The sequence below is a fragment of the Botryllus schlosseri genome, chromosome 11, assembly GCF_051294905.1.
Source record: "Botryllus schlosseri isolate E-star chromosome 11, Bs_hap1, whole genome shotgun sequence".
In the NCBI taxonomy this organism is placed as follows: Eukaryota; Metazoa; Chordata; class Ascidiacea; order Stolidobranchia; family Styelidae; genus Botryllus; species Botryllus schlosseri.
In genome coordinates this window covers 1915545-1934096 of record NC_137246.1, presented here as the reverse complement: position 1 = coordinate 1934096, position 18552 = coordinate 1915545, and the positions used below count along the sequence as shown (strand labels likewise).

General features: G+C 38.4%; 2 protein-coding genes and 1 long non-coding RNA gene across 3 annotated transcripts in view; 2 read left to right on the top strand and 1 right to left on the bottom strand.

Moving 5' to 3' along the window:
* LOC145449835 (selenoprotein S-like) overlaps positions 1-18552 on the bottom strand; it is a 189308-nt gene that overhangs the window by 67826 nt on the left and 102930 nt on the right. The window lies entirely within an intron of this gene.
* Positions 1-18552, top strand: part of LOC145449844 (uncharacterized) — a 97473-nt gene that overhangs the window by 67213 nt on the left and 11708 nt on the right. The gene's annotated exons all lie outside the window — the stretch shown is intronic.
* LOC145449893 (uncharacterized) lies at positions 2673-11008 on the top strand (the record flags this gene model as incomplete). The annotated part of the gene is made up of 2 exons (XM_080328332.1): positions 2673-2723; positions 8092-11008. Coding segments are annotated over 2 exons (1113 nt in total), but the record flags the coding sequence as incomplete, so codon positions are not given.

Here is an 18552-nt window from a genome sequence, read left to right as displayed (position 1 = left end):
CACTTTCAAAAAAGTAAAAAAAAGAGGACAAATCCTCTTAAAAGAGGACGTATGGTAACCCTAGTTTATCCCAGCGACCGATTCCAGAAAAGGTATTGAATGGGGCCTTCCCCCGTATTATAGGCCCAATGTACTTCTAAGCACTTTCAGCAGCTTCGGCTACCAAACGGTTTGTGATGGCAGTAAGAGGATTTCGAAAACGAAACGGACCCGACGTGTGTGGAACAGTATCCCGCCAGCCATCCGACAGTCGACGAGCATGTCCAGTTGTCCACATTCAAGTAAAAATACAAGCAATATCTACTAAATAAATACTAGTCCGCCCTCAAGATTACCGGACCACGACCTGACCTATCGATCTCGCCTTCCGTGACATGCCACCCCATTTTTGTCGCTTGCTTTTTTCTCTACTATCTTCTTTTGCTTTTCATTCAGTGTGCTTGCCTACTCTTTACATCGCCTAGGCCTGGTGGGCGTCTAGTTTCAAAGACTACTCCAAGTCGTTTCGACACCTTCATCCTGTCTTTCTCGTTGCATCGCAATTTTTTGTGATGTATTGAACTGATAAAAATTGCTAATGAACCGAACCGAAACATTGTTACCGAATTGAAGTAAAGTATCGGATACCGATACCGTGTAAGCTTATGAAAAGTCAAACCGTGGCTTCGGCAATTCGTACGCAGCATGCACGCGCAATGCGCAACCGCGTTCAAACGTAGTGATAAAATTATGTTCATAGAAACTTATTTAAAACAACAATTTTGGAATACTTTTGTGAAGGTATACCCATCTGTAATGCTACGTATTTCTCACTATATATAGATTCAGCATGCCTTCAAACGCATTTCTCCGTATCAGAAGACAAAATGGGTTCGCATCGAATGTAGGCCTATATCACGATATTATTTTCTTAGAAATTGAGGAATGGCCAATTGGCCATGATAGGGGTCGCGTCTAAATATGCTTGCCGAATACTGCTATAAGGCGAGTGATATCATATCATTTGGTACTGGTATGCAACCAAGCCAGTAATAATTTGACAAGATGTATCTGCTTAAAATGGTGATTTTTGTATTACTTGAGGGTTGTACAATGGATGCTGCGTGTTTGTTAATGACTCATCTCTGAACTGTTCTGGTTCTTAGCAGATATGCTCGCGTATTCGCATTCATCTGATGTAAATGACGAACAGATTATTTGTAGGATCGGTGTGGCAGTTGCCGTATATACCGAACGGCCATCATAGCGTTCCAAAGAAAATATGAGAGGTTGAACTGAGAGACCCTTTCACGTTGAAGTCGAATTAGGTGATGGCGAAGCCATTCATGTATGCTAAGGGTATCAGAACAGTTCGTATGATCAGTAATCTATGAAAATGGAGAGATGACGGGTTTTGCCGATTTGGAGGAGACCACGCCCTTATTTCCGTCTTGTCAACCTTGCTGTGTTCCGTAGCAGACGGTGTTGCCAATCGAAAATATGAGTCGTTTTTTATTCGGATAGTAACCAGGTTTTGGATAGATATGTACTGTGCACTGTACAGCACAGTGTTTCTAATGTGATACTAGCGAAAAATCTCCTTATAACAAGTAAGATTGAATAGCATAGGCCTACCCATGACAAAGATTTACAGCCTCAAGTAACTGAAATGGTTTCCTATGGTCTTGAAGGAAAATCTTTTGCTTGTAGCAGGCTGTCAAACATACTGTAATCACGACAAAAGCAGGAGTCGGCACCGCAACGTCACAGGGTTGCAGAGTAGTACGGTACTTGTAATGACTGGTTGCTTCATTGATTGCACGCACGCTGATTGTTTCCTCGTGTTTTCATTGTACCCTGATATTGTTTTAGGCTGCTGCGTTGTACTGGTAGATCGTTTTCGTCGTTTTAGTGCAGCCATAGGTCAGTAAAAGATTCGTTTTGATTTCCTAATTAAGTGGATCCACGCAGGTGACTGCAGCGTCCATGTAGGAATCATATGTCAACAGAAAACTATTGACATGTAGCGAAGCCGCTGATCAGATTTGATATGTAGCCTACATGAAGTATCGCATGCGTATACCGTGCACTTGTTTTTCACGCGAATACTTTATCATCAAGCCTGTGTAATTAGTATATTACGTTACATTACGGATCATAGGGGTTCTATATTCTAGCAACAACTTTATTCGTAAACAACGGAATTAGCAAAAATACGATGATTACAGTTATAAACCACTAAACCAGTTGCTCTAACGAAGATAAATTGGCATATTTCTATGTCCCTATTGTTTTAATCGTAATCTAGCGTTAGATCTGCGTATGCGTTGCGAGGAATACAGGAGATTTAACTGGAAACGTGGGATTTGGAATTATCAATAAAATGAGGTTCAGGTTTCTCTGGAGGCCAGTCAGAGTCAGTCAGAAGGGATACAGCAGTGCGGCCCTAGATATTTGGATTCTAATTTTCTGCAACTATATGATATTATCCATGTACTTTGCATATAAAGGTTTCGCATTAACGTTTTTGCTTCTGTGATTAACTACCGGTAGGCTACTAGGTGTGCACTTTTTAGCCTTATCGGAATTTGGAGTCGATGTCACCGAATTGTTCCTACTGGAGACCAGAGTGAAACCACAACACCGCTGTTGGATGGGTATATCATGTGGCCTATGATTATGCTCGACATATCCGTCTCTCCAAAGACACAAATAAAACAATTTATTTTGACGTTTATAAATTTTTGTTCGTGTTCATGTGAAACATTTGTTGGTGTCATGGGGGAACACTGGCTCTCTCTGATCGTAAAACGAAGAAGCGCCAAATTGTTATACTAAAAGATGATGAGGATACCCAACAACATATTTTGTTCAGATGTGCAAAAAATTTGCTACTATGTGGCTGAAGCTATAGCTCGTTCGCTCGTTTTGATATCAACTCTTTTACTAAAACCCTTCTCGTTCAAACAAGTTGTTGAGATTCGTGCTTGGATGGCCAGGTCTTGAAATCTGTTCCGCACTATCCAAAGTGCAGCGTATTTTTCGCGAGTGAAATATGCTTGCTGTCAGAAATCGTTTTTGAGAGCTGACACAGAGGTCTTGAAGGCTCCAGTTTGTCGAAAGGGTGACGTCATTTTTCCAACCTTTCACGGGCTCAGACGGGCTGATATACTGTATGTCTGCCACTACACCATGGTGTGTGTAGCGGCAGCTTCCAAACCAGACTTGGTGGTTACATAATAATTATAGGGCCTAAATATTAAATCACTACTATGCTTGTGAGAGCTACGATTAGTGGTGCGTCGTAAGTTGAACAAGTTGGGTCACAACTATACAGCAGTTACATAGCCCTTGAATTTCTTATTAGCTTTATTTGAATTATTCCACGACAAAAAAATTAACAATTATTCACGATTTTCATTCGCACTAAATCAGGATTTTCGTTCGCGCTATTCGCGCCACCTTCGTCATTCGCACTGCAATTTTTTTCATTCGCACCAGTGCGAACCCTATATGGAATCTCTGTCCATTTTTTGAAATAAATTAGGCGTGATGAGAGCTTTTCTATAAAGAATAATTAAGGAATTAAACAGAAAATCCTGCGTGACGTTGCCACCAATTCCAACCAGGGTGCGAACCGTCACACAGGTTGAAAAGTACTGGTCTAGAGCACTGATTGCAGATCGGTCATGCCTCCTAAGACCCGCAATTGATCTGTAGCGCTTATTCTAGCGAGGTATTTTTCTGGGGTTGGAGATATTACAATAGCTTAATTCGTTATTGACTTGCTACTGACAATGCTGCATGGTGAAAAATTACAAAGAAGCAATTAAAGTCAGCCAACAGCCGAGCTGGTTCCGTCAATAACAGTAGAGCTTTTTATTGAAATAGGACATGAATAGGCATTATATAGTCAGATCTCCGGACACAGTAGGCCAACTGAAAACTATGTTAGCATATCGTATCCTACGTGCATTGTTGTGTGTTTGGTCAGTCAAACTGTATTGCCTTGTACAAATGTGTACGGTATTAGTGTTCGTTATTGAATTTTTCCAAATTAAGTTAGAATTAGAGCTACACATTTTTTTTCAAATCAGACTAGAACTAAAACTACTGAATTCGCAAAAACTTGAAATTGAACTAAATTGTGAATGGGAAGTATACACATCAAAACCAGTTCATATCAAATCACATTGCATTCCCATAACCATGAGAATGATTAACGCCTGTACACCAAGCTTGTCTCGCTTTGTACTATACCAGGGGTCACCGCAATCGCGTCCGGCGATCTGCTTTGTGATTTTGGATGAACACGAAATAAAACATTTTAAAATGCTAAAATTGATTTCAGTTTCAAATTATTATTGTTGCTGTTTCAAAATAAGCTATTCGCCTGTGCCCAACAACGCTACTTTGCACTAGCTGAAACGGCTTCGGCGATGGCAACAGTATTCCATTGATGTGGAGTCAGCTGATATCAATAAGCCTATTTCCTTGACCTGCAATTGCCCAGATACTGCCAAGACCAGGACGCTCAGAAAACGTCATAGAGTGGCCCAGAAGATCAATCTTTAGGATGAGATAGTTTTTCAGATGATATTTCTAGCTATCCCCAATATCGATTCATTGGTCGCTGGAAAGTGTTGTCGGGTATCCTTCTCAGCTCATAGTTGAAAATGAAATGACGTTTTTGATCATGATATTTCTTGTTGTAATTGCACTACTTTTAGAAAATATTACTTCTTCTGTAGTAACCATGAACATCACCCATGTTAGTCAGCACGGCGCTGTACTATAGTAAAGTTTTAAAAACTAGAATGTTGTTCGTAGACTACAAGCTACTATGCTAGCAGGATATTATTCGTCACAATAACCACTATGACTGTACTGTGGAATAAGAGCGCAAGGCGACTGCAGCTTGCCACTGGATTTCCCTGCGCGAGAGGGATATTCTTGTTAACTTGCTGCAGAATGCCTCGGACGAAGAAGCATTTTCAAGAAAACAATAAATTAGATTATCATTAAAATTGGAGCATAGAGACATTTCACCCTCATTTAGTGAAATTAGTCAACTAGAATTGTCTAGTTATCCAAGACAAGAATTAGGGGTCTACAGATGATAGCAAACGTCAAAGCGCACATCTAATCAGTAGGCCAATTTTTTTTGACATGTCAAAAAAAAATTCAAAATTCAAAAAAAAGTCAAAATTATGTAAAAAAATGTCAAAATTGTAAACGAAGTCAAACTTTTTTACAACCTGCGTTTCGTTTGTACGTAAATTTTGCACTGTCGGTGAACTTATCATTTGACATTTTACATCTTGTAGTCTACTTCATAGGCCTACCGATGTAGACGGCCCATTGTCTGCTTATTGTGAATCATAAGCATTCAAATAAAATAAATAGGTTGACATGGTGTTATGCTCAAACGTACCGCAATATCCTAACTAAAGCAAGACTGCGTAAGCATGGCATGGTTCTTATATCATGAAGCGCATGATGAAAAAATATGATGTAGACACTATTGTCAAAATGGAGCAATGCCGTGTGTCACCAGCAAGCAGTGTACGCACAACTTGAGTATTGTCAGCCAACAACTGCTGCTGCTGAACGTTCTTTCTCCATTCGTGGTAAGCTATTATAGGAAAGACACTTTCTACCCCACAATGTAGGAAAGTATCTTTCGTTGTAGGCCTACCAGAGTTGGATCAATTACATTAGTTCAGTTCAATTACAATTACAATTGCTCCCTTGCATGTTTCAATAACATTACAATTACAATTAAGGTACTGTTCAACATGTAAACAATTACAATCACCATTACTGTTGAACATGTACAGTAATTTTCCAAGTACAGTACGTCCCCATGTATAATACGCTGACGCACCCTTAAAATAGCATGTAATTTCTGTGAAAGAGCGTGCACCCGTGTATAGTACGCAACCTGCATTCGCAGTACATGAATGGCTGTGTTTTAGTATACAATGTTGTCTGTGTTGCAATGTCACTGTTCAACAATCATGATATAATCATCGCTAATCATTATACAATAAACGGCAATGTGTTTACTCGACAGGAGATCACGTGCTGTGCACTGTGCAGACGACTCTAGTTAATTGGCAACACACGTCTTTTTAATTGGCATCACGTTACACTGGAAGTACAAATTACTTAGCACGATGGCTGAAAAGGATGCGCTATTGGAAATGAACATAAAGAAATGTGTGATTCAAGTTTTTTACCGAGGGAGATTTTTTTCAAGCGTGTTGTTCCCATGTATAATACGCACCCCCTAATTTTAGGGTACAAAATCGTGAAAATTTAGCGCATGATACATGGAAAATTACCATAATCGATTCGGTAGAGAGCTGCTCTTCGACAACCGTAGCAACGAAATTAGCAACAATCTCAAGCTATTCATGTTTCATTCATGATACGTAAAATGCCCTTTAATTAAAAAAACTCGAACATAATCGAACTATTCCTAATCATGAGTACTGAACAATACAAACACAGAAAAAATCTTAAGCGACTATTAACAACCAAAAGTTTGAGCGACTGGCAACGACTAACAACGAATAGGCTACAAGATAGTAAATGAAATGTAATCAAAACGAATACTCGAAGCTGATTAAGGCAAATGAAATGTAATGAGTAAGGGGCCATCGATACGGATGATACCGATAAGGTGTGTAAAATTGAAATAAATGCAAAAGGAAAGAAGCTCTTGATAACTTTGAATTACAAAATTTTAGGTCGCATTTACATTTTCACTTGGTCAAAATATGTTGGATTGATTTGATGAACATTGGGGTGCGGAAAGTTTCTGGTCCCAGTAAATTCGGCCAAGATAGGAGGTTAGATTTGGATAACATCCCTACAAAGGCGTTATCGAGTTTGATGAAGCCTTGGTTGGAAACTTGAATTTCATTTTGCAATTGTTTCAGCAAGCCTCAGTGCTGGTCAGAGATTTAAAAAAAACTGTGACCGTGGTGTTGGAAATGGTTCAGCACAGGTTTCAGAAGAGTTTAGTTGCTGTTCATTCTTTTTTGAAATAATAGGATTTAGTTTAGCCCAGTGGTTCTCAAACTTTTTTAGACACGTCCCCCTATATGACAGTGAAATATTTCGTGCCCCCGTTATCATCATATCACACAATGAAACCAGCATGTTAGCAATCCTAACAGATAGTGTGATGACATGTAAGGTTATGACTGTTGATGAGAGAATTCTCCAATATGAAATTCTAACTATACACAGAGCAATAACTATGAAATCGAGGTAAATCGCGCCAAGCGCGTAAATATTTTCCAGTTTACCGGAACTTTGCGCCGCCCTTCAGATGGTTTCACGACTTGCAAGGGGGGCGTGCCAACAGTTTAAGAACCATTAGTTTAGCCTGTATTGTAATTCACTAAGTTTTCTGTTGCTACTGAAGTATGGGAAACGGTTTAGCATGGCTGAATTATCTATTTAACAAGGCATGCATAGAACGCCCACACCCATGTGAATAGGCTAATTATTGTATGTGGTGATTGTCAGGTTTCAATAAAAATGTAATTGGAATTGTAATTAGGCAAAAGGGGGACAACATTTTCAACCATCGAATGGTTCGCATTTCAATAATACTAATTTCTCTCACCTTTGACAGTTTCTGGTCGCATTTTCAAGCACCAGTACCAATAGGCGAAATACCAACAGTGTGGTTACTTTACCATTCTTCGAAATTACATTGGGATGTCGGTCTTCGCCGTCTGAGACTCGAGTGACTTGGACTGAGTCATGCGCAATGACTCGAGTCCAAGTCGAGTCAATATACAGATTGACTGCATGCCCTGCATATAAACTAGTCAAGTTATCGCCAATTTATGAGTGAGTAAAGTGCAGTGCGAAAATTATCGGCAGGGATAAAACCTTGACTATAAACGGCTGTTGCTGGTTGGCAGAAACCTTCATATTGATATATCCGTTTGTCAACGAATAAATAGAAATTCATGCATATTGCATATTGCACATGAAGAATTTAACGAACGTTTTATCCATTTCAATATCTAGTGTATCCCCATACGAAACTTTACATAATTAGCTAATTGAGCATTTTGAGAAGAATAGCTGTTGTTCGTTCGGATCCCATACTCGACAATTTGGACTACAGAATCCTTTTTCTTTCACTTGCTGCTATCTCGGAAATATTTATCAAACATGGACTCGCAAATTGGACGGCTTCATTGTCACACAAGAGATCATCAATGTGATATTTGTGGAAAAGAATTTACTTCAAAACATAACATGAAAAGGCATTTTGATATTCATTCTGGTGTCAAAAGTCATGGATGTGATGTTTTTGGAAAAGGTTTAACTTTGAAATCAAACTTGCAGAAATATTTTGTTATTCATTCTGATGTCCAAGGCTTTGAATGTGTTAGTGGAAAAGAATTTACTTCAAAGCCAAACTTGAAAAAGCAACTTGATATTCATGCTGGTGCTGAAGGTTATAATTGTGATATTTGTGACAAACAATTTAAACGAAAGGATAATCTCAACACACACATGGCTATGCATGCTGGCGTCAACAGCCATAAATGTGACATTTGTGGAAAAGGATTTATTTCAATATCTCACTTGAAGAGGCATCTTGATACTCATGCTGGCGTTAAAAGCAACAAATGCGATGTTTGTGACAAACAATTCTCACGACGGGATTATCTCAACACACATATCGCTATGCATGCTGGCGTCGATCGCCATATATGTGACATTTGTGGGAAAGGATTTACTTCAATGTCTCACTTGAGGATGCATATTGTTATTCATTCTGGCTTCAAAAGCTTCAAATGTGATGTTTGTGGGAGACGATTCACACGGAAAGATAACCTCAACACACACCTGTTAATGCATCATAGTTCGAAATGCCATAAATGCGATGTTTGTGGAAAGGAATTTAATTCAACATCTCACTTGAAACGGCATGTTGTTATCCATTATGGCGTCAAAAGCCTCGAATGTGATATCTGTGGAAAGGGATTTACTTCAACATCTCACTTGAAACGGCATGTTGTTATCCATTATGGCGTCAAAAGCCTCGAATGTGATATCTGTGGAAAAGGATTTACTTCAAAATATTATTGGAAGAAGCATTGTGATATTCATTATTGTATCAAAATCCGTAAATGAGATGTTTGTGGAAAAGGATTCACTGCGAAAGCATCCCACGTGAAGCATCATGGTACTCATCCTGGTATCATAAATCATGAATGCAATATTTGTGGGAAAAATTTACTTCCAAGAGTAGACGCATGGGTGTGCTGCATGTGGGGATGTATTTACTTCACACGAAAGATTGATCTGAGAATTTGCATATGTTTGGGGGAAGAAATTCACTAACAGGAGTATATTTCAGACAATATGTATTCTGGCTGGTGTTTTTGGAACCAATTTACTATTTGTTCCATGAATAGGTATGTTGATATAGGCATGCTGGCATTAAAATCTATTCATTCATTTTTGTCTATGATACTGTAAGCTTCTCATTGTAAATGTTCATTTTATGGTTGTGCGGGGAGTAATACTTAATATTTCCGTAGTTAATACTTACATAAAGGTACGTAATTCGTCTCGTGTACAGGTACAGACTACTTGCATTGAATCGCTGTGTAAGTGTGTATTGTAGCACTCTTTATTACACTTCATTCAGTAATAATGATGTTGAACTAGGAGTGTTAGATATCTGGTGGAAGTATTGTAAAGTAGCTTGTACATCGTATCTTTGGCATTCAGATATTCCTTGCGCTACCGCTATTTGTTGTCCTTGTTACTAAAATCACCATTGTGGCGCGTTGCAATCCAATGTGACGCGTTGCAATATCTCAATGCACCATCGTAATGTTCGTCCATCACCATTCACCACACGGTCTGTTTATGCTACAATTTTAGTTGAAGCTAGCACGAAATCCGATATTTTATACATCTGCCAAACTCATGTCATAATGCAATCCATGTTTATTGTGAAATTGGATTTGTATGATATGGTTATTTCCCACCTGATTCCTATACCCGTTTCTAATGACAATTCAGTCGTACTCACCTCACTAAATTCTGCAGAGGCAGCTGGCATTAAACACAAAGCTTCACAAATTCTGTCAGAAAATCCACTTTGTAATATCGTGCACTTTTGCACTAATTTATTGTTATAAAAAATTTAAACTGTTTTGTCAAATTTTACTGTCAACCCTGTGAAATTGTTGAGTTGTCTACAAAAACGATGGAAACAAATTTAGTCCAATTCCATCCCATAGTAACTGAAGGATATTTTAGTTTTCATTAATATTTCTGGGATTTCCCACCGTCAAAGCTATTTCTTCGCTTCTACCGGTTGGAAGCAAGCTAAAATTATTATGCATCGTTCATTCTGGTAACTCAGAAATTTTCATAGGTTTGACAGAAAATTTGGAATAAAAAAATATTATTATGAATTATAGAATTTTGTTCGGGTATTTGTCGGCTTCAACAGGTTAGAATTGAGCCAATTTATTGTGCTGTGTTTTTTAGGCAACCTAACAATTAAATCAGTGAATCCCGGGATCTGAAAAAAAAGTTTGTACAACGCTGCTGTACAGCACATTCGTCTTCCATACAATACAACTGCAAGTATTTCTTTGTGTTTTAGTAACCACTTACATAGCCAATTTTGCAAATTGTCCTTGCCGCAATCCAAAAATAAATATTTAAAAAATGAGAAATTCACCATCAGCAGTAACGCAGATGATTTGTTGCTACATGCTTCTCATGACGTTGTGCTGCAAATGACCTGATTTTGTTATGTCTTTCTGTTGAAATACGTGATTTCGCTCATGCAACACTTGCCCGTGTAATCTGAGTTATTTCGTTTTCTAGATTCATGTTTCATTTTAACGCATTTAATTTCAGGACTTTGTTTTCAGTCAACCATGATAGGAAAATTATGGAAGCTCTTGACAAGCATCAGTTTCTCGCATTTTACAAACTTTCTATTCTTGTATTTTTCACTGCAGCCATTGTTCGAGTTTGTTTTAGTAATTCCTATGAACTATTAATTTTACGACTGGACATATATGCTGGGGAAAAGAACAGATGTGATTTGGCCACAACCGTCAAATCGCCAAAACCAAATGACTTTTTAGCCCATCGTTGGATATTATGATACATTAACATCACTTCCGTGTAAGCCAGGGGTTTTTCACCAAGGGAACGATTTGGAAGTTGACAGGGTGCTGAAGAAAAATTACGTCGTAGTAGATGGTGTAGTAGGAGCATATGATTGACGATTATATGGTAGAACAATAGTTCTATATAACCAAGAGTTTCATTGCGAAATTTTTCGTTGTGCAGCGTGCGAATATAGGCCTGTACCGGCGTTGTTTGCAGCGTGTTTCCATGAATTCAGTGGTTCATTATAATTCATGTCAAATGTATTGCGCATACTTTTAGATCGCCAATTCCCCATTAAAACACTCCCGTCACGCTAGCTCGCGGCATTTTCCACAAAATGTTTCAAACTAGGCATTGCATCCTGCAGCGCACAACGTGTCGAAATCAAAGAGGCAGTCTACCACTTTTTATAGTGAGAGCCCTTTGTACATTGAAGATGCTCTGAAGATTTTTCGCCAAAATGATTAACGTGTATTTGAGAGCTGCAAAATTGAATCGTCTGAATATTTTTTTCATTGTATCGTAAAGGATGATACTGTGTTTAATGCTGTGACCCACAACCTCACATTTTCGACGTAACTCCTAGAGACGTGGTAGTACGATTAGGGGATGTACATTGTACAACAGTGAACAGATGAGTGGCAACATTTGGCAACATGTCAGGAAGCGATGGGGGGTAATGACTACCGACCTCGAGGCCACATGACCACTTGTGAATTATTTCACCTGTAGATCAGTGTTTCTCGAAAAAATGTTTTCCCATCACCTACCCCTAATTTGTTTTTAGCACACGGCGTACCACTAAGTTGTTTCTCGCTACATGACGTACCACCCGAATTGCTTATCTTACTTGAATGTACCAGTGTTTATTGGTTATTCCTGTTACTACCATACCGCAACACCAATATATAGCAAGTAAGCACCATTTAATGAAATAATTGCAACTGTTTCTTACGCAGGGGATCCACAATCTGACTCACAGCATTCTTTGGATACTTATACCACCTTAAAACCTCTCTCTTACCAATAGTGGTATGCGTACCACTGCTCTAGATCAACAATATCAAATTTAGAGCGGTGTTTCTCAACCTGTTAGACCTTGAGGACCGGTAAAACTTCGAAAATTAAAATGAACCCTAATTTTAATTAAGACAAATGTATGCAGCTCAAATGTTCCATTTTTAGCTTCATTTATTGCTGCTGATTCTGTTGGAGTTTACGCAAGGCAGAGCTCGCGAATTCCCGTTGAATTCCTCCAACTTGATAGTGATTGTTCGCCTGTTCGGTATCCCTTGAAAGCAATGAGATGCTGTTGTTCAAACTCTATCATACAGTTTGTATCGATTAATTGCAATGTTTTATTTTAACGACGTTTCTATAAAACTCTTCCGCAGCTTTCACATATAACTTAGCCGTAGGCTACTTTCAAGCAGTTTCAATGAACACTTGCACGATTGTGACATACGCCCAAAATAGACCACGGAATCTCAATGCAGAAATATACATTCCAAACTTCGCACACAATTTATAATCTGAAATTTCAATTTTCAAAATAATATACAAGTGGCCACCTTTCCGCATTTTGGAATTCAGATAATAAATTCTAATATATGTTGTGGCCCAGTGGTTGAGTACCACTGACTAAAAGTGCAGTACCCATTTAATTACTGTATTTTCTTTGTCACAGTTAGTTTTGTGCAGTCTTCGTCTCTCTCACTCAACAGCTGACATAAGATCAGATATGTCAAACATATGGCACATTAGGGTGGAGTGAAAAATAGAAAATTTAGAATTTCAAAACGGACACTTGATATGTGGTGCCAAATATCAAAAAAATAATTTCTATAATAATTTTGGGCTCGTGCACCCGCTAGTGGTCATGTAATTTCACCGAACGAGCCAAAAATAGCTAATTTGCTATATATTGATGACCGCTTATGCTAGAAAGCTGATTTTGGGTTTCTATATCACTTCCACAGAACTTTGTCTTAAAATTGAACAGAAACGTTACAAGCAATATATTGATTTTTGTCTGTTCTTAGGTAAAATCAGGCACTAAAGCAGTGGATATGATGCCAAAAGTGTGTAGTGATTGATCCTATGACTGACAACTCCATATTGAAAGCACATAAATTCCAAATCCATATTGATAACACAAAAACATCAATTCTATATTGAAAAAAGATATATTTCGAAGATCGTTTCACTGCCAGAGTATCAGTCTGCACAAATCTTTTTTACGTATTAAAGGATCTGATCTGCTTTCGAGACTTCAGGTTTTGTCTGATGAGGTCATCTCTAAGTTTAGATCTCGACACATGGGCAGATGCTTCGGTCACCATTTTAACGTCTCTTTCCACTGTCTGGTTGTGCCAAGGATGATTGAAACCTTAATGGTGATGACCTTCGATTTTCCAGCTCGAGATCTGATAAGTTTTTGATTGCTGGTGACTGTTCCACATCTTTCAGATTCAAGTTGACAATTTGGTAGCGTGATTTGGCCTTGATGTTTATAATTGTGATTTTAAACAATCTGATTCTAGTACCTTCAAAGTCGCTAATTAGAGCCTGGTATTCTGTTTGATCTGCTCATAGTTGTAATCTTGTTAACTGCGAGTCTTCTGAGGACTGGTTTGTGACCTGTGTACCAGGTGGCCTGCTAAGCAATTTAGAGTAAATGAAAAAACGTGTTTCAAATCTCACTGATTTCTTTCAAACTTGACATTTTCAATTAATAATACTTTTACGTTAATACCGCAATTTTCCGAATATAGTGCGCCACCATGTATAATACGCACTCTAAAATGGCGTGTAAATTCTGGGAAAAAGCCTGTACCATTCATTGTACGCACCCTGCATTCGCAGTACATGAATAGTTGTGTTTTAGCACACGATGTTGTTCTGTTTTGCGATGTCACTGTCGAACAAGGCTTGCTGTACCCATGTATAATACACCCCCCCTATTTTAGGTCGAAAAGTCGGTAAAATTTTGCGCATTATACACGGAAAATTACGGTACTCCTTCATGATAGGAAGTGTTAAACAATGAACAGATGTCACATGCATATGTCGCACCAATTCTGAGTAAATGAAATAATGTGTTTATGATCTAGCAAATTTATTTCGAATTTGACAATTTTAATGAATAATACTTTTACGTAAATCATCAATCCTGACTGGAAGTGTTGAACAAATGTCGCATTATAATCATCATACGGTAAAGTGGCAATTTGACTCTATTCACTATTAGTAACAACTGACCACATCATCATCACATTTTGAGAAAGCAAAATAGTTTATACTCTGTCCAGATAATTTGACTGGTCCAGGCCGTATGCGATCAAAAGTTTCGATTCCGGAAGACAACCCAAATCGATTTTGACATCACTGCTTTACATACTGTCACAAAATTTTGAGAAAGCAAAAAGTTCAAACTCCGGTCGTGGTTTCCTGGAAAATAGTACCAAAGGTTATTTCTCATGGTGAAGGAAACGCCAATGGAAAACCAAAACCCGCTGTTTTGACGAGTCATGTTTTTCTCATCGATAACTCCTAATTGTTCTGTTTGATTTGATGATTGGTTAATTTAATTGTTGCGCCGTCTGTTCTCGTTTATCTTTATATATCACTGTTGCTGTTGTTTCATTCTCTATTTTGACTGTTATCGGACGCGCAAGTAATCTCGCCATTTACGTATCTTCCTATTCTAAACAACTGTTCCGTATATTCCTTTGGACTGCTTGTATTTAGGAACAAAAGAGATTTGATACGTAACGTTTGCCTAGTCCTCATTGCCAGATTTAGTGTATAGCAGATAGGATCCTACACCTAACAAAGCGCCACAGATTGACGTCGGTGCCGCGTCGGAACAACCGCTGTATGCAAGTTACAAAGATAATATAATAGCTGAACAAAAACTATGTTTATATGCTCTCTTTGGCCACCAAGTTAGTGCCTCTTACCGGTAATAACTGTATTCAATCAGCCTGTCATCGTATTTTTGCTATTTGCGCTGTTTGCGAACACCGATGCTTTGAGAACAGAGACATTACTATTTTTAATTTGGAAGTGGATCATCCCATTTCAAAACTAATGCAAGGATTTTAACAGGTTCGGCTCACATGCGAATAAAAAGTTTGAATCCCTAACCCAAATTAAGTTTGACGGCACTGCCTTTACATCTCGCCTTCTCAGTCTCTCGTCTCACCATGCCGGTGATGCTGCGTTAGTCATAACTATGCCACAGAAATTGGTATACCGTAATTTTCCGGGTGCACCCCCATGTATAATACACACCCTTAAAATGACGTGTATATTCTGGGAAAAAGCCTGTACCCATGTATAGTACGCAACCTGCATTCGCAGTACATGAGTACATGAATAGTTGCGGTTAGTATTCGATGTTGTTCTGTTTTGCGATGTCACTGGCGAACAATCATAACATAATGTTCGCTAATCATAATACAGTTAACGGCATTGTCTCTAAACGAGAGTAGATTGTAGCCAAAGCCTGTGAGGTCGGCGACGCGATAGTTCAGGCTAGTGACACATGACATCTTGCGCATGTGCCCTATTACAATTACAGATGCGATTGCCCAGGCCAACGGTTATGTCGGGCGCACCAGACCTGTTGGAGATGTGACTGATTACACAAGCGATTATAGCTTGCACACATAGCCTCTTGTGTCAAGGATTGCCGCGCACGCTTGTAGCAATCAGCGACGTAATTTTGCTCGCGTACAAACGGTAAACCAACTCAGCAAGAGATCGCGTGCTTTGCAGACGACTCTCGTTAATTAGAAACACGCTTTTCGTTAATTGGCAACATGCTTCTCTATTTGTATATTCTAACATTCGTTGTGTTTACTTTTAAGTATATGTATCACTATTTTATTCGAATTTCATTTTATATTTATACTGATGTCCTTCTCCATGGCCATTCTAGCATGAAACTCTACCATATAATTTTGGCAATTTATCAATGTATCGCTATATTGGGATGATATCAAGTTGAAATTTGATGCCACCACCATGATTGTATGTTACAGCCAGTTCTGCCAAAAAAATCATATCAAAATTTACCGATACTTTTATTTAGATCAATGTCTAGGCAAGTCTTTCGAGAAACTATATATTTAGCTTAGTGGGCATTTTGAGAAGAATCAAGGTAATCAATTGATATTCCAATGCATACTGACGCCAAAAGTCATGAATGTAAAGTTTATGGAAAAGGATTTACTGTCGAGAGTTACCTCAACGCTCATTTTGCCATACATGCTGGTGTCAGCTGGTAGCAGACATGGGGTGATTACTTCATGAATGTAATCGATTGCGATTACGATTACTTCTGAATGACGCGATTACGATTACGATTACAGCAAAATCGGGAAGTAGTCGAATACGATTACGATTACATTGGAAAAGTAATCACGATTACTCACGATTACATTTATTTTGCATGTTAGAATTTTTATTGGAAGACAATATATGGATTGCGCTGAAAACGCCTAATGAGATAACAAACTTCCTTTAACTTTAACTTCCTTTCATTTGCTTGTTACGTCATAATGTACATATTGCACATTTTTACAGTGGACGATTTATCGCACCCAGCGATTTGCATTCTTGCCAGGTTCATGACTGACCAGTGCCCATCCCACATTTTCCAATGGGGCGGGGAGCGAGCTCGAAGCAGACTCAAAAGTATTTCGTAAACCTACATAAATCATAGAGTATTTTTGAAGGATTTAAATAACTTGAAAATTGTGTTTTTTCAAGTTGTAAAATTATGCCATAATTGTGTAAATGCTTTCGAAAAAACATGTTGTATGAGCCTATGGACAATTGCCACCCGATGTAGCCGACATACATCGATATAGGAGGGTTGGAACCCCTCAAAATAGTCGGTTCAACAATTATATTAAAGATATTTCGTAAAATGAGCTATATTTCCCCTATATTTTCAATTGTCAATGTCAATCCGCATTCGTGCTTAAAAAAAGAATCAATAAAAAACATGTTTTAAACAAGGGCCTTCTTTTAAACATGTTTGCTTTAAATTGATTTTGTTCTAAAAGCACCCCTAATTTATAGTAATGGGTATTTAGGTTCCAGTCAATACCGTGCCACGACGCACCAAAAGACATGCAGTTTCGACCAACACGCGACTTCACGAAGTGTGCTACTAAAGAAAGACCTTGGCCGAAACTTAGGATATGTTCCCATTGTCAATAGCCATGCTGGGTGGTCGTGACTAATAGTCTGGTCCTTCCAATCTGAATCCACAATGCAAATGCCACTCCCGGGCACCCACAGAACATTAAAGACATGACAATTTGTGTGTGCGTCTCACAAAAGTTTTTTCTTTTAGTCTGCTACGTTTGGGATACAACAATATCTTTTGGTTATATAACAGACCGGAGGCCTTGAATTAACAACATACACTAAAGTAATTATAACAAGATACCAGACGTAAATCTGACTATCGGGGGCAGAGAGAGGATTAAAAATTAATATTAATATAATGCTATCACCAATGTTATTGACGACATTCAGTCTTCAACTTGAAAATACCACCCAATGGGGGCCAAAGACCAACGTTTGGACTGGGGGACGAATTGTTGTTTTGGTTCTGATTCTAGGTATATCCCACGCTAACATGATATATAATTCCATGGCTATGACGGCAGTAGAGTCATACGAGAAGAAGATGCAGAGAACATAAAACTCTGCCTTGAACTCAATACAGATATATACTGCAAGCTGCCGTTACGAGAAACGGCTCGGTTATGATGTGTATCAGCAGCTGTTGATGTTTAATGCTTCGTTTTATTTGACGAGTATAAAACTTTAAATCTTTCTCCGGTGAACGTACGTACTACATAATCCTACTGCTTGCCAATCAGCAACGGTCAAACTGCGTTTGACTAAGCATAACCAAACATTAATGCACAAGTTACTATTTTAAACTAGGCAAATTGGTGATTAATTATCCTGCTGCGGGGTACTATGGCGTGTGAGACGTGTTGATAAGCTGATAAACAGCACAGCGGCTGTTCTTACAATCACAATAATGTACGTACATCGAATATCTATTTACTGTGGCACGCAATGACTAGCAAAGCTAATAGGCTATCTCTGACGTAATAATGGGCAATGGCATTTGAAAATCAGACGTTTGTGCTATCACGTAACTGGTATAACATATCTTCCTTGTTCTCGAATATTCAGCTCATTTCATAGTCCTTGTACAAATAAAAAGTAATAGTTCTTTCACAAAGAAATCGATTAGATATGGAAAGTAGTCGATTACGATTACGATTACTTCGGAATTTTTTCGAATATAATCGATTGCGATTACGATTACTTGAAAATGCTGTAATCGTC